This window comes from Cyrtonyx montezumae, unplaced genomic scaffold, assembly GCF_038088225.1.
Source record: "Cyrtonyx montezumae isolate F1298 unplaced genomic scaffold, pur_monq_1.0 scaffold_4, whole genome shotgun sequence".
In the NCBI taxonomy this organism is placed as follows: domain Eukaryota; kingdom Metazoa; phylum Chordata; class Aves; order Galliformes; family Odontophoridae; genus Cyrtonyx; species Cyrtonyx montezumae.
The window spans coordinates 10,862,315-10,882,161 of record NW_027072045.1 but is presented as its reverse complement, the minus strand read 5'-3'; the positions used below and the strand labels follow the sequence as shown (position 1 = coordinate 10,882,161).

General features: G+C 39.7%; 2 protein-coding genes across 2 annotated transcripts in view; one reads left to right on the top strand and one right to left on the bottom strand.

Annotated features, from left to right (window-relative positions):
- Window positions 1-13,905: 13,905 nt before the first annotated feature.
- SFR1 (SWI5 dependent homologous recombination repair protein 1) lies at window positions 13,906-15,720 on the top strand. The gene is made up of 3 exons (XM_065746206.1): window positions 13,906-14,139; window positions 14,750-15,133; window positions 15,364-15,720. The coding sequence occupies exons 1-3, from the start codon at window positions 14,044-14,046 to the stop codon at window positions 15,553-15,555; spliced, it is 672 nt and encodes a 223-aa protein (XP_065602278.1). The 5' UTR covers window positions 13,906-14,043; the 3' UTR covers window positions 15,556-15,720.
- Window positions 15,721-17,398: 1,678 nt separating this feature from the next.
- The window catches only part of CFAP43 (cilia and flagella associated protein 43), a 41,704-nt gene continuing 39,255 nt past the window's right edge, over window positions 17,399-19,847 (bottom strand). The window contains exons 38-39 of the mRNA XM_065746189.1: window positions 18,284-18,437; window positions 17,399-17,659 (exon numbers count right to left, since the gene is read on the bottom strand). Coding sequence (XP_065602261.1) covers window positions 17,502-17,659; window positions 18,284-18,437 — 312 coding nt within the window. The 3' untranslated portion in view covers window positions 17,399-17,501. The remainder of the gene's footprint in view (window positions 17,660-18,283; window positions 18,438-19,847) is intronic.

The following is a 19,847-nucleotide window of genomic DNA, read 5'->3' as shown; positions in this document are numbered from 1 at the left end:
AATCTAACGAGGTTTAACGAGGCCAAGTACAAAGTGTTGCACTTGGGTCACGGCAATTCTAGATACAAGCACAGACTGGGAGAAGAACTCATGAAGAGCAGCCCTTAGGAGGAGAACATGGGGGTCCTGATGGAAGAAAAACCGGACATGAGGCAGCTGGACATGAGCTAAGAAAGCCAACAGAATCATGGGCTGCATCAAAGGAGGGGTGGTCAGAAGGGAAAGGGAGGTGAACGTCCCCTTCTACTCCACCCTTGTGAGGCTCTATCTGGAGTACTGCACCCAAGCCTGGGGCACCCAGTACAGGAAGAATGCGGAGCTGCTGGTGTGAATCCAGAGGAGTGCCACTAAGATGATTAAAGGGCTGGAGCACCTCTCCCTATGAAGAAAGGCTGAGAGTTGGGCTTATTTAGCTTGGAGAAGAGAAGGTTCCAAGGAGATCTCACTGCAGCCTTCCAGTACTTGAAGGGAGCTTAAAAGCAAGAGGGGGACTGATGTTTTACATGGTCTGACAGCAACAGGACAAGGGAAAATGGCTTTAAACTAAAAAAGGGGACAGATTTAGGCTAGATGTTAAGAAGACATGCTTTACTCAGAACAGTGAGGCCCTAGCACAGGTTCCCCAGAGAATTTGTGGATGCCCAACTCTAGAGGCAGAAGTTGGATGGATCCTGGGCAGTCATATAATGGCTGGCAATCCTGCCCTGCCAATGGGGCTGGAACTAGATGGTCTTTAAAGGTCCCCCCCTAAGCCTATCATTCAGATTTAACTTGCAGTGAATTGTTCCTACTCCTTGATTTAATACCTAAAGTTTTAAATTACAAGTTAAATGATTTTTAGTTTTTCTGTCTACTTTCTTCAAATGAAAGATCACTGTTCTTACCCAGTTCTTCTGAAAAAACATTGACCTCCAGAAGGCAAGCAAATGCACCAACAGAACTATGGAGTAAGTTGTGCATAACACCTTTGATATGATTTTATTCCTGTTAGTCAAGTAATATGTCAGATATTACACAGAAAGACTACAGTAAAAGCAACATTCTCAAAATGTTCTTCATAGGCTACTATGCAAACTTTTTCTAACTCAAACAAGCAAGGATGCTTGTTGTGGATTTTGTAACAGTTTCTACATCTCCTGTGTACCAGTACAGTGTCTTTCTCCTCCTAACTATGGCTTTAATTCATATGACAACCTTCAGTATTAAGCCATTTCAAAATCATCAACTAGTTTCTTAGGAAATAGAACAAGGTGGGTGGACTGAATGACTGTGTAAAATTTACAATTCTTTCAATAGCTATGATGGCAGTACTGTACAAAGCAAACAAAGCCAACAAGTTTTAAGCACTTGTCAGCATCAAAAGTTAAAAACACCATCACAGGACATTATAAGCAGTCCTTGACTCCCTAAGAACACATCAGGAACAGGCATTCAAGGAGTCATACTCTTGAGCTTCCGCTGAGGCTGAGTCAGTCTGCCAGTAGTCACTTCCAACAGAAGACAGACATAACAGGTGACTCTTCATAGAACGTATTTTTCTTCTGACTTTTAATGTGAATTTATTGCTTAAATAAAAGTCTCACTTCTATCGGCTTTGCAGAAAACAAAATGGTCCTTCTTCAGCCTTGTAACGGCAAGCATTTAGACAGAGGAAGCTGTCTGTAGCATGCTGTTTTTCTGTTGTTGGTTGTCCTTGTCACAGTAATGGCCTTTGCTCTGATTATGAGAAAGCTGGCACAGACTGAAATTGCAATCCAACTTCCTGCCACACAGGGAATTTTCTCTAAGACCTTGGCTAAAAAGTACAAGGTATATATGTTTTCAGTTTCTCTTGTTATATAGGGATTTCTGTAGTTTTAGTATAAATATATATTTTACCGTTTATATTTTTATGTAGTGGTTTTATGCTTAAATTAAGGTGTATATAAAAAGATTTTTAATGTTTATCATTCTCTTTCACCGTGCTTTTGACTTGTATCTTATTATGTAATTACATATTTGTAGATTTTCCCTCATTTCTACACGCCAGTTTTATCAAGTTTCACATCTGTATCTGACAGCCTGGCACAGAACTCCTGACCATACAAACAGACCCACAGAGACAGAACTACAGATCATACCCACAATATTCAGCAGTCATAACATAGACTCAATGCTACTCTTTAGAAATCACTTGGAAAATGCAGATATTCAAGTTAAAATTAGCTAGTCTCCACCCTTTTTTGTTTTGTTTTTGTTTTTTTTTTTTTGCCTTGCCTCTGAGTTAATTATGAACAGAAGTAAAAGCTGGAAACTATGGCTGAGGCTACAGAATGTTGGAGTCACACTACTTATCAATCTCTAGAAGGAGAATAAATATTTGAACAATACAGTAGAAGTTGAAATTCATAGCTAGTAGTTGAATAACAAGTGCTTCTCAATCAGTTACAGGATTCCTCACTGCTTTTTAATGTAGAACACCTCTCAGTTTGTAGCTTTCTTCTTATGTGGGTTAAAAACAGTATTCAGATTCATTCATACCTTGTTTCTTTCTGCTTCCATTCCCCCATGTCTCCAAGCCTCCCACTTTTCCTTAGAGATCATGCTACTGCAAGCAAATCTCTAGCCAGACACACCTTTCCCATACAGTACCATATGTGATACACTAATTCCAACCAAAGTTTGTTTGGTGAAGGATAAGTAAAAAGAAAATGTGTGACTCAGCAGACAGCAGAATTAGTTCAGCACTTGTCTATGATACTTCCACCTGAACTATTCCTGCTTCCAACGAGCACAATGGAACAATACGATCTTTGGAACATCTATCTACGTTTATTGGTGTAGCAGTAGCAACAATAATACCATCTGCAGAAATCAGGCAACTCTGTCGCATCTATCACAACTCATCTAATTAATCCTTAACTAAATTTCTACAATCAGAATGACAATGTCAAGATGACAACTGTAGGGCAGTTCTCCATACCAGATTTGATTGGAATAGTTTTATTTTCTGCAGGACTCTTACGTAAGTTTCTGGAGGCAAGAACACAACTTCATTTTTAACTGCTGACTTCTTCACATAGTTCTCATGATGGTTACATAGAAATGAGGATCCTAAATTTTCAAAACTTAGATCGAAGATATTTAAGTAGACTTTACTTCCAGTTTCTGTCAGATTTTCTGACTTGGCTCTGACCCTTCTGGTTATGCCCATCTTTATTTACACATCTCTCACTGAAAAAACCCTTTTCTCACCCAAAGTATAGAACTTTGAAGAACACGCAAAAGCCTTTCCCAGAAGCTAAGGCTTTTGTGTGTCAGCAAGATGACTAGCTAGAAGCTTAGCTGTCATTCAGACTCTTCATTCTGAAGTGATTCATGAGATCTGTGATAACATGCAGACTTCCTTCATCAAAATCAAGGCACCTTGGGCTCATCTTTACTCTGTACTTCATGGATTTCAGATGTTCCTGCTGGAATGGATCTTTAGTGTTCTTGCAGGGTTGTCAGAAATGTATTGCAGTAGCTGCTTTGCTTACCCTGCATCTGCAAAGGAAATGCTCTAGGACTCCTACTTTATTAACTTCCATGATTCAAGTTGTCAGGTGAAGTCTTTGTAATCTCTATAACTAAAAATGTTTTTAGTTCTCCAGCATGAAGAGTTCAGAACAAAATTTTCTGTTAGCTATGATGGAAAGATAAAGATCATGGATCGAATGCAGTATAGGTGTTGCTATAACTTAAATCCCCACAAACAACTAAGTGTGTGTGTGACTGGAGTTTCCTCCACTGAGTTCACTGAATCCAGTTCCTATTGCAAAAACAACCTAGTGACAAGAAGCTCAGTGAGAACTCCATTCCACTGCTCCCCCTTCTGACAGAACAGTATTAGCCTAAGCCAGTAAAGACATCATGAGAGTCTTCATATGTTTGTTATGAGGTATACATATAATTTGAAGCATACAACATTGTATAACCATAGAAAAATATGACTGAAAAAGCCTTCAAGTAGGTATTTAGTCCATCTTTCTGTCCCATGACCCAGCTGCACCCTAACTCAACAGTTTTTTATTTAAAAGACTTCAAAGAAAACATCAAGAAGCAATCTCCCAAGGCAATCTGGTCCACATCTCAATATGGTCGCTGTTACAAAATGTCTGGGGAGTTTCAAAACAAGTATCTCTTGCTCCAGCTGAGGACCACTTCCCCTCTTCCATTCAAAGGGCAACTTAGCACCATTTTTTCCAGCCTCCACCTTCTATGTATTGGAATAATGCCATATATGCCAGTAGAGCTTTGAACAGCAGACTATTCTTTTACTGTTCCAGCAGCTTTCCCCAGGTCACTGAGAACTAATCACTTGCCTTCACAAGTACTACCCACATGCTTAAAGTACACGCATATTTAAATATCCTGCTGAACTGGGGACTTCATTCCCAGCATTGCCTAAGGTTGTCTAACATATGCTGGTCTAGCTTAATTGCACGTCCTTCAGTTAATTGCTGTATTGATAACAACAGTGTGGCAGTTTTGCAGATGTCTTTAAACCTGTAACTGCAGGTTACTACAGTTACAAGTTACTACCTCATTTTGCTGGTAAATGACAACCAAACTGGTGAAGCTTATGCACCTGACCAACAGGCAACTCTTAGTTTCCTTAGGCATTTACTTAAACAGCGCAGGCATGAAAACTGTGCACTGGAAATTGATTTTTCTTAATATTTCCAGAAACAAATTCTTTTGCCAATGAACAGATGTGTCCAGTACCTAACGTTTACTGAGATACATATCTATATCCCCAGACTTGTGAATAAGAGGTTTGATAGCCCTCTATCTCAGTACAAAAACAAACAAACAAAAAAAAACACGTGGAAGAGAAAAAAACATCCGTTACAGCTAATGAATGCCAAAAACATACAATCAAACAAAACAAAGAAATCAACAAGCCAATGCATGCACATAAAATATTGAAATGAAGCTGTAGGAAAACAGAGATCAAGTGGGAAGAAATGCAATGAAAACAGAGACTGAGCAAATGCCAGAGTCAAGAGCAGTCAGCTCACATGGGAGAGGTTAGTGAACTACGGATGGGATTGGAGTTTATAGGGACTATTAGCATTACACATTCTTATTTCTATTCTTTAGCTTACAGCAGCTATTTTCAGCATCAGTGGAATCCTTCTGCTTTGCTAAAACAAACGCACTGTGCCCAGACATCTGAAGAAACCAGTGAAAAAAAGACGAGCATCTAAGAGCAAAGATGTGTACAGTATCATAGTAGGATGCACAGTTTCCAACTTATAAACAGCTTTTTTATAAACAAGCATATGATCAATTACAAGAGAATTGTTTGTTGTGCATTCATCTGCACGTGAATTAATCTCAGAATATTTCTATATCAAGGATTCAAGGAACATCCAGGACAGCAAAGAACAGTTTAAAGAATAGTAAAAAGAAATTTAAAGAGATAAACTTAAAGAAATAGTACTCTGAGAGACCCTTGAATGCATTGTTTGATGTTCTACCAAGGACCTGCCATTTTAAAACATCAGTGAGAAAACAAACAAAAATAAACAATCAATTTTGAAACATAATATAAAGATGTTTTGATTTAACACATACAGGTCTCTTCATTCAAGACCTTCTAGAATGGCTGACCACCTCTTGGGATTCCTCTATCTGAGAGGATGAACTTCAAATCACAGTGTAATCACCTATAGCATCAGTTCACACATGTCAGCATCTGTGGGACATCAATTGAAAGGAAAACTTAGAGTTCACTTGCATTTATTCTATTTGGTCTTGACAGGTCAAAATACTGAAGTAGGCCACAAAAGAGCACATTTCAAACTGCATGGAGATCAAAGACAGAATGCAGTCAGAAGTCCTTTCTGAGTAAGGGGGAGAATGCTCAGTACAGTTTTGAATGAGACTTCTGTGCAGACTGTATAGTACTCTCCTAAAAAAAAAAAAGATCATTTCAGCAGGTAGATAGTGGAACACAGTGGAACACAGTGGCTGCATCTTCATCTCAAAAAACCAGCCTCAAAGGAACAGGTGAAAATGCTTCAATTTACCATTTATAGCTATCTGCTCGCACAACAGATGAGAACTCTGTAATACATATGCAGATGGTAGGACCTTATTAGTTAGTAAATATTATGCACGATCAGGGAAAAAGCAGATGAAACAGGAAAGTACGGGAAGGGAAAGCACAATGCGCCACAGTTAACTGTTACAGATTTCTGCAAAGAACTGCACTGCTCATTTTGTTTGGCAACAACGTCTCTCCTTTTTCACTTCCACCCACACTCCTTCCCAGAAAATGCCTGAGCAGCATCTTACCTTATCCCACTTCTTCTCCCCTTCCCACACTATGCAAATTAAAACAAACAAACAAACCAAAAACCCGTACATATTAATTAAATGAAATTCATTGCTGATATCAAGTCATCAATTCCAGTGAAATCAGCAAAGCTAAAGATGAAACAGGCTCACGTGTTTTCTGTGTTTCAAAAAGTGCAGCAACAACAGCAGCAAAAGACATTAACACAATGACTTCAGAGTGTGGATGTGACACTCAGCACTGTAGCTGTGGATACAGTTTCTGCACATAGGTTTACTTAGAAAGGTAAAAGTAAATATTTCTGTGTGAGACAGAAAAGCAACAGCTAGAGCCAGGCACACTAGCTCATAATGCAAAGTGAAAAGGAATTCCTCCTTTCAGTTTTGAGAGAAAAGCTTAAGACAAGAAAGTGCCACTAGAGCTACTTTAACAGCTTTTACACTTCACTTTAGAAAGGGAGAATCCCACTTCAAGGTAAAATAAATAAAATAAATAAATAGGAACTAGAGTTTCTTGCTGAAACAGAAAAGAAAAACACTGTCACCAAACAAAACAAACTACATAAGTACAGATGACCGTACCCTTGATTACTTTTCATGCCCATGTTTCACACGTGACTAAGTGGGTGCACCTACACACACACCACTGATCTTCAAAAAATGAAGCACTTTTCCACCCAGACATCTGTGGGGACAGTTTAAGGTTAGTCATGCCTGGTTTCTCAGGCTCAAGAAGAGGCAGGGTACACTTCAGGTAGATCTCCAGGGTGATCTGCCTGCTGATCTCACTCCTGCAGAATCTTTCAAGAGAAAACCCGTCAATGCATACCCATGTGTTGAGTTACCACTAAGTCTTTAACAGTGATGAAATACCATATTCAGGCATATATTACCCAATAAAATAATTGTAATTAACTAAATGAAAAATGCTCTAAGCTTGAAAACATTAAAACCAAAGTAACTCTCCTTTCAGCTGTGAGCGTAACAGGAGATTTCTAGTTTAAGAGTGGCATGACTGCCACCGAAGAGGCTGACAAAGAGAGCTTCTTCCCTGACTATTGCCATGTGATGAACGTTACTGACGCCAGGACACAACTTCAAAGTTGTGTGGTCTACTGATATGAAAACATCCCTAGATATAGCAATTTCTAATCTGGCTCACCGAAGAATTTTCTTTCTATTCTTAGTATCATTTCAGCACTCCTGGAGAAACGTCCAGTACCCAAATGTGCTGAGAGGGACTGGCTGCACTCTTTCACACTGTGCTGATAAAATCAGGTCATCGAGCCCAACCTCCCTGCAATGAACAGGGACACGTACAGCTCCATTTCAAGTCAGTAGGAAGTTTCACCATGACTTCAAACGTCACAAGGACTAAACCCAACCCATTCATGTAATATGAAAACAGTACAATTTCTATAACTCTCTAGTAAAGCTCCTTCAGTACACGTATATGGAAGAGGAGCTCAACATACTCTTATTTCAGACATAAACATGAAAAGGAAATTTGCACTGAAATTACTTAGTAAATAACCAGAACAAAAACATTACAGTCAGCTCACACTGAAATAATCAGTTAGAGATGAACCACAGCAGACATAAATAGTATATTTTACTCAAGAAACTTAGGAAAGCCAAGAAGTCCCAGTGCACGTATATCATGCTGAACAGAGTGGGACAGAAGCATTCTTGTTGCTTCCTCATAGCTGAGCACTTTGAAAGGATGATTGATAAACAAGTATTAATTTAGTTCGCATTGTCTCTATGTACCTTAAACCTTTTAACTTTCAAAAAATTTGCTTCAATCCTATATTAAAAAGTGTTTCTTATCAACTCACGATCGCTCATTTTTTTCCTAAGGCAGTTGTGCCCAGAGAGGATTTTGTTTGTACAAATAATACATAGTCATACCCCACCAATTACAATAATAACATATAAATCATACAAATTATTAACTGTATGAACAGGAAAACAGAAAAAAAAACCTTTCAGACAGCTCTCCCACAAGTATTTTGAATTCTGAGTGTGGTATGCAGCACAGAGTGTCTGACAGCAGTGCCATTCTGAAATCTCAGCTCAGTAAATGGCACTTTATTGTCACCAGCATCCAGAGATGGAAAATTCTCTGTACATCACATTCATACTTCATTTTCAGGAAAACACCTCTAAGTTTTTACTTCATAGGGGTTTCTCTAGCCCCAGGTACATGAGTTATTTTGTTTCTTAATAACAGGGAGGAAGCATAATTTCAAATCCTACATGCTGACATAGCAGTTTGGGAGGGAAAGAGGTGTAGTTCAATATTATGGATATCTTCCTAAAAACAAACTGGTAACGAGGGATGTTGATGAAGTGATAAGACATGAATCACAACTACATTCAGAGCCACAGTGAGACCCTCAAGGAGTCCAGGAAGAATGTAAGATGTGCACCTCCAGCTGTGCTTATCTGCTCACTGAAGGATTTGATTGCCACCTGAGCGTGGTACCCACTGGGTGACAAGTCCTGAAGACTATGGGTAACAGACCTCAAACTATCTCCATCTAGCACCTGCAATCAAATCACATCCACACTTTTAGCCTCACCAGTCAGTAGCACAGACAAATGCCATCAGTTTACAGGTTGCAGGGCACTGCGTGAAATTAATTTACGTACAAGGATGTGAGAAAATGAAGCAACTCTCCAAGCTCCACTACAACCCATGTCATGCAAATACATCAGTTAGTGTAACTGCAATGCTGTCAGAAAGAGACATTACTAGTTTCTGAGTTTTGGCTTTAGTACGCCTCAGTCAAGCTCCCAATGACTGCTCAACTGAGTGATGTCTGTCCGTCTCACAGAGGACTGCTCTGCCAAACACCAAGCAGTCTGCTTTTCCTCAGTGACAGCTGAGGAAGTTGCAAGAACCTTTGTTACTTGAAGATATGGAACATTCAGACACCAAGACCAAGCCAAATTTCACAAACAATTTCTCCAAGAACTTCTCCCCTCCAGTCTCATTCTAAAAGTTGAAACAGACTTTTTACACCAGGATGTAAGCAAGCTCAATTTAACAACTACCTTGAGTGAGCATTACAGGGCACAGAGATGCATGTTCTTTAAGAAAAACAACATCAAATACCTTTAACACAAAAATATGATTAGACCATCACACATGACAGAAAGCTGTACCAGGTACTAGTCTGGGCATGCGTTTAGATTTAAAAGGCTTCAATTTTCTTAAAATAATGATCATTCAGTTGTCCACGAAAGACAAGACTGAAGGTCTGTTTATTGTTTCCTTTCACTGCCTGCTAGTCTCATAAAGGCTTCAAACACTGTAATTTTTGGCATGACTATGTCAGAGAAAATCCCACATGCAGACGCCAAAATAAAAGACGTTCTTATGTTGTTCCCTTTTATTAGCTCCGTGCCTCACCCGCTGGTTATTCTCACATGCAGCAGCAAGAACTAGGAAGACAACTCAGCTGGCTCTTACACTATTATCATTTGTACTGGCAAATTGCAGTACCTCTCTGCTGCAATAAATTAATTCAGTTTTTCTTTTCAAGACAGGTATCATGAAAATTGAAGGAAAACACATGAGGTTGTCCAAGCAAGCCCCAAGATGCACAGCAGAAAAAGCAGCACGATTCTGCTCTTGCTTTAGCTTCATGCTGATGTCACTCTAGTGACTTCAGTGTAACTACAGGACATTTGCACCATTATAACTGCAAAATCTATATCTCAAGGTCAAATTCTGTTACAGTCTAAACTGGTTTTACTCTGGGAATCTACACAGCCATTCCTTTAATATATTTACACAGCTATAAACAAGTCAGAACATTTTTGAGGAGTGAATTGCAGCCAGCAAAAACACAGCCCAAGGCCCATGCTGAAGTGGGTAGGAACTGAAATATTTCTGCAGTAGTTAGTGGTTGGGCACTCAAAAACACTCCACCCTCCTGCCTCAGAGGCAAGAGAAAACATGCAGACAGTGCAGAGCACTTAATGCATCATCATTTGGCCTTAAACAGGATCAATAGATTTCAGAAAAATAAGAAAAGGGGACAATGGGAAAGTGCCTCAAGACTTAGTATGTTGACTAACATCTCAATTACTCATTGGCAGCGCTTAGGGAGAAAAGGCACAGCCTTGGTGCCCAACAAGCTGTTAAATGGAAGTTCTTGCACTCTGGAAACATTTCTGGATCTGTAAAGGCCGAATAGTCTGTAACCCAACAGACAGTATCCTTTACTGTTACTCTCCACTTTGGATGTGCTACAACAGATAATGCCATAGGGGAACATTAAATGTTCTTATCATGTCAGAACTGATGTTTGAGCACTAGAGCTCTTCTGGAAATGAAAGGTTAATGCAAGAAACCTTAAAAGAGAATATCCTTCACTTGCACAGGTGAATTGCCTGCCATTCAACTGGTGCAAACTGAAAAAAATCCAATCAATAAAGCTTCATCACAGGAAAACAAAATAAAAGAAAACTAAGAAGTTAGTTCTCATCCATGTCCTTTACAGGAACAAGTATCTCTGAAGGGAAGCAGTATGCTCAGCAAACAGATGTCAATAATTTTATTACCTGGTTCTCAACTTTCTAATATTTTTTTCTTTAATTTTGCATAATTCAAACTATCCTGATCTCAAAATGAATAAAAAAATAATCAATAGCTATTACATTCTTTACTGCATGCACATATTGGTGAGCTTAACTGAACTGTTGCAAAATGCTCCACAGCGCGCCCTAAACATGCTGGTACAAGCAACACATGGATAATCTCTTTTTCCTTAAGGGAAACAGATGTGAATTTTTTGAGAGGAAGATTTTGGTCTGATTTCTGTTTGCCATTATTAAGATGTGGATAACACGATATCAAACACTACAACATCTCTGCAGTAAAAGTTCTGGATAACAACTGAGATAACTCTAGTTCCCAGCTCGCTCGCAGCCCTCCTGTCCAATGTGCATTTACAGGACTGCTCAGACATGAAAGCAAAGTAAACCCCTAGAAAAACTTGGTACACATGGCTGAACACTTAACACTAACCTGAAACAGGACCTCCTCCTAGAGTGATTACCCATCTGTGAGCACTAATAAAGTTCCCTTTTCTCCCCACTATGCATTACGTTGAGCAGACAAACCCTACACGTATGCCCATCCTTCTATACTCATAGTCTCAAGCTCACAGGAATCCTCACCTAGGGTGGGGCACACGGGCGTTGCTCTAATAAGGCAGCAATGATAATGCACAGGGTGACTTTTTCATGCGTTATGTTCTTGTAAAATCTTACTACAATCTCAGCTGGCAAATGATCTAAAATTTTAAGCTTTCTGTTGTTCTTGTGCAACTCAACTGCTAGCATGCCTGTACAACAGAGCATGAGTAATTTAAAAATGGGACCATCCCTGAGACAGAAGGAAACATGTTGTGAAGCCGGAGACATGTTGTCTCAAAGCTCCAGCGTGTTTGAAATCCAACTGAACTGATACATTTGCAGTAGAAGTTCCATTAACAATTGCACTTTTTTACTAGAAAAGTCCTTTTTTTTCCTTTTCCAAGTACTTTAATATATAAATATGTATGACACAATTTGAGCTGTAATAAACTATCAAAAGTGCTGGGTCACACTGGGATTTAAGAGTGCCTCAGAACAGTCTCGAGCAACAGCAGGGATATTACATGGTATTTTTGCTACAGTTAGTTATGCATAAACTGATCATATGGTTTAACTACATAACCTAACTTCAAACAATTGCTTAATACATATTTGCTAGTACTGCATATAGATAAACACTTGTTTCACACACCAACAGTCAAGCACTCCGTTGGTATTCTGATCTCCCAGACCAACTTAAGTAAGGGTTGTGAGTACCCCAATGCTTTTACTGATGATGTTATGAGAGAAAAAGATTATACTGTTACGATGAAATTGCACTTGAAACTAGTGACAGTCTGCATACCTAGGGTCCAACTGCTAACATTGCCTATACTGAACTTACCTCAGTGCAACAGTGTATCTTGCCTCCATTCAGTTGGGCCAGTATCCTCCTCTACAGCAGCAGGCCACAATCAGACAGCACATTGCCGCCACAATGCTCCAGAAAATAAGGGCACCATCTACAGAGACTGTGCAGCTGTGCCTGCTCCGTGTGCTCAGCTGTGGCCAATGCAGCAGGAAAGACTGATACAGCAGGTGGGGGCAATCACCATTACGGCCACTTCTGATCATTTTCTCAGTCCTGACAGAGTTACATTAAAAAAAGAATAAACCCATCTTATATAGATGGGTATTAAGAAATGTGAAAGCCTGTGAGAAAACGTGTGGCTTTCCCCATTCCACGAGGAGGCAGCACGTGGTGCAGAAGGTGCTCGGCACGGTGCAGAGTCGTGGCTCCCCTGGCAGCGCTAAAATGCCACCATGTCGAGCCGGGTCCGCTCTGCCTGAGGCAGGAGCACGTGCAGCAAGATGGCGGCCAGCCCCCAGCAAGGCCAGAAGGCAGCATGCCTACACTAGCCTTACAGATACAGCGAGCTATCCCAGCCGCAGCACAAGCACGTGCATAGATAGGGGTGCACACAGATATCCTGCACGTGGTAGCTATTCCACGAGCCCAGCCTGCCGGAGCACCTACACGACGAGCACCCAACCACACGCATTTCCGCCCGCCCGATCACAAACGCGACCTTAACGCGCCCGGCCGCACCGCAGCCTCGCCGCGCTTTCCCTTGTGCGCAGGCGCAAAGCCCTCTTGCGCCCCGCCCCCTGGCCCGGAAGCGGGAAATTGAAGCGCAGCCGACAGTGGCTGGTTTGTGCGGGCTGTCGGTCTCCTCGGGCTGCTGCTGTGCCCCGGTCTTCCTCCTGCTTCTCTAGGGCTGCAAGGTCTCGCAGGGAAAGCTGCCGAGTGCGGTTCCGCCGGAGGCTGTAAGCGGGAGGACGAGCACGCAGCGCCAGGGGCCGGCCTGGCGTGCGGAACCCGGTGCCGAAGTGCCAGCGAGATTTTAAAGGGGCTTCTGCTTTGATGTTCCCAGTTGCAGACTTGAGGTGAGCTGCGGCTGTAGCTGGCAGTTTCCCAGCTGCAGTTTGGCGATCAGCAGGTGGCTCGTGAGCGCTAAGCGAAGTCATGCTGCCGGTTCAATTTACAGCTGTACCCGTTTCCATTAAGGCCCTATTCTGACTATACAGGGAGTGCAAATACTCTGCTTTTCCAGTGGTGTGGCACCATGCCCGGAAGGATCAAAAGGCAGTGGATTATTTCATGGATCTGGGTACCCAGATTTCTAATGTTGGGTACCCAACATTTCTAATGTTCATACAGATGGACAACAAAAACCTGGTGGCACCCAGCAGTCCTTTTATCACTGCAGGGGGTACGCTTCAATGAAAAGGACTGGTTCTTAACAGCGTGGCTTTGTAAAGGTTGTGCCTTTGAGTTAGACACGCAGCAGGGATCACTCTGGTTAAGAAAATACAGTTTCTTTGGAGTAAGGGTTTTTTGATGTGTTTGATGGTGTGGGATCTGACCTTTGTTTTACAGGCATACTAAGTCCAAGCGGTTCATGAGTCCTTTTGCTTCCCTGTAACAATTTGCAGCCATCAGAAAATAAACCCTAGCATATCTTGAGCTTTTTTCTCATTTCTGCAGCCACGTAGCTCGCTATAATCAGGTGAAAATAGCACCACCCAGTTCATTGTTCTTCAACAGGAACTGCTATCTGCCTTGAGATGGAGGAAGCAGTGTGTGATAAATTGACATCTTTGTGCAACACCCCAAAGGATTCTGGGACAGCAGCTCCACAGAGGACTAGTTCAGGAAAACAGGTATTAAAAACTTACAAGTCCTAACAAATGTTCCTTAACTAATCTTCTCCCGTGCTTAAGTATTTTTCCATGGATAAAAATGTTAGAAACTATAAATACAATTTTTAATTTGTTTTTAGATGTTTGTTTTTGAAGGATTTCAAGGCACGAATGAGTCAAAATTATACACATAATTTCAAATAAGTAGTATATGGATATTTTATACTAGTGCTAATAGCAGAAATGTGTATGGCAGGATGTAAATGGTAAGAAAAAATAAAGTCTTCATCTCCATTAAACAAGAGAAATTGAACTAGCTGGAGCTAGTCAAGTTGAAATATGCCATGTGTCTTTACAAAAAGACTAAGTGCCTTGTTAAGGTGTGCTTTAATAAGGGTTATATGTATAAACAAGACAGTATGGATATATACTTTGAGAACATTGTTGCTGTGTGTAAACGCTCCTGAGAGGAAGAAGTTAACCTGTAAGTTTGCAATAGCCATAGTGACAATTCAGAAGTCTGGCTTACAACTGTCTTTACTTATGACATCTTCTGTACAGATAAAGAGTTCTTTGAAATTTGATCAAAGACTGAGGTTGTTTTTTTTTTCTTGTTTTTCATTTTCTTTAGCCAATGAGTGCAACTCTGAGGGAACGATTAAGGAAAACAAGACGTTCATTTAATGCTAATTTTACAGTGGCAAAGCGGCTCAAGATAGGCACTGAAGAAGAAAAAGACTGTGCAGATGGGGACAGTGGGTGTCTGCCAAAGATGAGTGTGGATTGTTCACCATTACATGGTGGTTCGGAAGGCCTGGAAAGAAACTGCACTGGAAATACTTATTTAAAAAGCATGTTACGTGAGAACCATTTCTGTGAATCAACAGAGAATGTGGTAAGGGTTGACCTCGGTCAGCAGCAATCCCTAGAAGAAAAAGTACGGCTGATGAAACAAGTGAAAGAGAAGGAAGAACTACTTCGAAGGCTCAAACTGGTGAAGATGTACCGATCTAAGGTAAGGGCAACCTCTAGAAAAGCACTTCTAAAGCACTCTTTGAAGTAGAATTGAGTGGTGTCACTTGTTGGTTTAAGCTAGATTTAATTGTGGTATCAGTATATATCTCAGTTTAATAAAAATTTAATAAATTTAATAATAAATAAAATTTAATAAAAATACATCTGCAGAGTATTAAAATCATTTTCCATTTGCAGAAATCGTTGTGTTTTTTTTAATCCCAATTCCAGAACAACCTGTCTGAACTGCAGGCTTTGATAGTGAAATGGAGAAGCAGTACCCAGCTGATGTTGTATGAGCTGCAGTCAGCCTTTTCTGCAGATGGCAAGAAAGTGAGTCTCAGTCAGCTGATAGACACTTTTGGATTGGAGGACCAGTTGTTACACTACAGCAGAACAGAAGAAGATTTTGTAGACTCGTAATATACTGGTGCAGAGCTTTCGATTACACATATCCATATGCAAAAAAGACTGAATGAACTGATAAACTAACAAGTGTTGATCAGATAATGGGCTTTGTTTTGGTAAGAGGTTTTCTCATGAGAGCTTGTGAAACTGTGTACTTAGATATGGTAGGCACTGTAAAAACAATTACTTTATAGTAGAAATTGAGCTTGTGGACTGTGTTGTGACTTGATAGCTAGATCAGTTAATAATTTAAAATAAAATCAAGTAATGCTTTAACAAGTAGAAGGCAATAAGTTCTTTGATTAGTCTTCATGGTTTTAAGATGGAATGTAAGTTCAAAGCAATTGTCATTTCTGTTGTTCAGATGGGGAGAAGGGTTCAGTTCTTAGTTTACAGATACATCCTCATCTTTCAGATTTGTTCCTGCTGCCATTCAGTTAATGACAGCATTTTGCAAGTCAGTTAAACATAGCTTAATTTTCATGTTGTTAATACTCCAAAGCTGCAATTAGATGGTCTTAATAGCTTTAATTAATGCTAAGGGAAATATGCTATAACAGCAATGATCCTAGTCCAGACAGTTGTTTTTAGGGGAACTGCCTCTTAAACATTCTGCCACAGCTTTTGGTAATATGAAGGAGGGCAAGAAAATTGCAACTGATGTCTGTCTACTGTACTAGCTCATTTAAGAGCTGAGGTGTTCTTTTTCCAACGTTCTTCAATTACAGCATCACTTACCTTTCTGCAGTAACACTAAATAAAACTACAGTATTTCATTTATTCTTCAATAAATGTCATCTCTTCAAAATGTCTAAATTTTAATATTTTAACTTGAAATTGCTTCTTTTCTCTTGTCTGCTTGTATTCTCCTTCTTTTATCCAGTGTAACAGCACATAGATCTGTACTTGAGCTACAATGCTTCCTGCTGTGAATATATATATATTTAAGCTACAGCAAATAAGGAACATGGTTGTATTTAACTGTTTTGTTTATATGTGGCAAATCCTGATTAATAAGTAAGTTTGTACATACCTCAGGGGAAATGGAAAGAATATCACAGATAAAATAGTCCATTTTAACACTGTCAGGGCTCATTAAAGTTTGCAACCAGAGTTTACTCTTAAGAATAGTGAGTGGCAATGCCTGCTGGGAATTAATGAAGAACAACCTTTATTACTCATCATATTTTGGGACTTGATCTCTTGAGGTCCCTTCCCAACCCCTCTGATTCTATGATTATTATTTCCTCTGCCTCTTTAGTTTAGCTTACTGAAGCAAGACAATAGGACTTCCTTTTGGGGCAGTCCTTTTTCCTAAGGCCTTTGGCAATTTAGAATTCTGTTACTTCTGAGGAAGTTTCAGTAAGAAGCAAAAAATCTTGCAGGAAGAATGGAGATGTAATTAAAATCATTTAAAAACCTCTGAGGTGATAAAGCAAAAATGTTTGTAATGCAGTCACAAAAGAAATAATAATAGGATAGAATTTTGCTGAGCCAAGATATCAAAGCTATTAATTCTCACAGAAGAATGAAATTTTATGTGAATTTATGAAAAGAGGAGAAAAACTGACACATGGCATAGAAAATGGAAGTAATTAGCAGATGCAAGTTTTCTGCTTTCTTGCAGTCCTTACCTTCAAAACATCCTACAAATACAGACTAAGGAGATAGCAATGTACCTGTTCTATCTTTCTACAGGTTAATCTTTCATGTATTTTTTTCTGTGATGAGCTATGTGATTTCTATAATCAAAAGAGCAAAAATGCATCACAAAAGAAAAGCAATGTAGGTAAGATGAGATACAAAGGGTATAAAACAGACAAACGTATCTTTTAAAGTGATGTTATTTTAGAAGAACAGAAGAAATGTTAACAGGAGAAAATCTTCACTGAAAGACCAGTTCAGGGAGAAAAGGTAGGTGTTCAAATTCCTGTTCTTGTACGTTACCAGGATTGGGATTTTTAAAGAGTAGGGAATGTTTTTGATCTTAATCTTTCAGCTTCTGCTTGCAGAATTTCAAGGTGCTTTTCCTGCTCCTCTATGAAACTTCGTAGACGTTTCTGCTTCACAATTTCTTGGTAAGGCCGCTTTGCAGTCCTCTCAGAAACATTCTGTGTGTCTGCATAAAACAATATGAGTCAGCCTGTACATAGAGTGGATGCATAATCTATAATTACACTAGACACTTTCTAGGTCCATTCCAATTTCTGTGTAAAAAGAGCATACACCTTTTAAAAAGGCTCCCAGTTGGATGTAAGGGTCATTATAGCAGTGAATAAAGCAAGAGAAAGTTTAGAAAGCACTGGGCCCACTTCCTTTATTTTTTAACAAATACCCAGTGCTGTGAAACCAACCATTTGACTAGAGGGAAGAACTGCACAGCTTTCCTAAGAAGGGATATCCTTAGCTTCTTGTTCCTCTGTGCCCTTGAATATGAGGAAAGAAGTGTGTTGAACAGTCTTAAGAATAAAGGTCTTCTGTATAATGAAGATATTAATGGATATAATATTCCAACCTCCATTAATTAAATCAACTTTGGTTACAAGAGTACCAATCTGTAGGAATTTTCTTACATAAACTGTTAAAATTGTCACGGTAGGAAAGGTACTGCTAATTATGTGCATAGAGTAATAAATAAAAGTTCCTTGCCCATGAGTGGATGCTGGTGGAGTACAGAACTGTCTAACCTTGGAAATAGTTTCTGAATGGTCTGTGTGACTTCAAGCACATTCCTGTGACTCACCAGCTGCCTGAGCAATATGCCTCCTTTCTGAAACAGACACAAGCATTTCCTTCAGCTCGAGGCTCAGCTCATAGTTGGCTTGCTCTTTTAAACTGATGCACTTCTCCAACTCTTTAATTCTTCTCTGTTGTTTCTTCATATTCTTCTTGTGCAGCTGTGCATTTTCAAATGAATAAAACAAATACATGAGATTATATGAAAGCTGGGCAGACAAAATTTTGATGGAAGCCAGTAATCTTCAGCACTACATAGTAGCTCAATTTTCACATATTTGGATCAGACCAGTAGCACATTCTATCTTTACTTTCGCAGGTGGTATTTCAGGAAGAAAAATGCATGAGTCAAGGAGAGAGAAAGATTAAATACAGAACTTTAATGACAAAGCAGGAAAAGGAAATCAGTGAAACCAGTGCACAGGAAGTTCTCTCTTGGTTGCCAGGTGCTGCTGAAGGTAGGGCTGTTGTGATGAAGCAGTGTGAAGGGCTGCAAAGGGCTAAGGTAAATACTAAAGACTGAAGAAAAACTTAGAGAAAATGGCAGCTGGTCTAACTTACAGTAACCTGCAGAAAATCCAGTGGAATTCCTTAAAAACAAAGATAACCATAATTTAAATGTTAAAATAGTGAAGGAAGTGAGCAAATCAGGTTACTTTGTCTGTGTTATTTTGAATATTGAAAGGCAGTGATACTATGAATAGACTTGCTACTAGAGAAAAAAAGAGAGAAACAAAGCAATGAAGATCTGAAACAAGACTTCATTAGAAATAGAATAGTGACTTTCATAGATAATGATTTGTAAGAAGTGATAAGCATGTGTGTATTCAGATTTTCAAGAAGGAAGACATTTAATTCCAGGGGAAAAAGTTATGTCAAACTGCTTCCAAAGACTTTAGAGAGTTAGCATCACTGTAGCCAATAGCCAGCTAGACATGACAGTTCAGGGCAAATTGAAACTATTGAAAGTCAGGTGAATAAATAACATAGGGATACATGTTGATTGCTCAGAAAGCAATGCCTCCTATTTATTTCCTTGGAAATTCAACAGATGCAGAGAGCATAATAAAACTAATGGAATAAATTCCCAGCTACCAAACATTCTTCTTCAATGCATTCACTACCATTAGCCATGCGTTTTCACCAGTGATGAACAACAGCCTGCATGCCATGCTCATAAAAATCTGCACCAGCAGAGGTGATCCACTGTTGCTGTCACCACTGCTGAAACACACCACCCTCTGATTCACTGTGCTCACGTCCACTATTTGGTCTCCATGAATGTTCAGCAAGCATCGATGAATGGCATGATGAAATGCTTCCCACATGAAGGAATTCAGTGATACACCTTTGCTTCATACGCACTTTCCTGCCAGACTGCCCCTCTGCTGCCATGTGTCACATGGCAGCAGCACACAGCAGAATATGGGTAGGAAGGTTCAGCCTCTACATTCATTCCACCATCGTCCACCTCTGACATCATGGACCAACACAGTAAAATAGGAGGCATTACTTTCAACTTTTCATCAGCCCTCATACGTACATCTGCATGTACTGTCGTGGCTATGCTT

Bases quoted from the DNA above. Each gene is read 5' to 3' on its own strand.
- SFR1 (XM_065746206.1), top strand. From the start codon at position 14,044: ATGGAGGAAGCAGTGTGTGATAAATTGACATCTTTGTGCAACACCCCA. The intron at 14,140-14,749 runs GTATTAAAAACT...CATTTTCTTTAG, and splicing joins GGACTAGTTCAGGAAAACAG to CCAATGAGTGCAACTCTGAG. The intron at 15,134-15,363 runs GTAAGGGCAACC...TCCCAATTCCAG, and splicing joins TGAAGATGTACCGATCTAAG to AACAACCTGTCTGAACTGCA.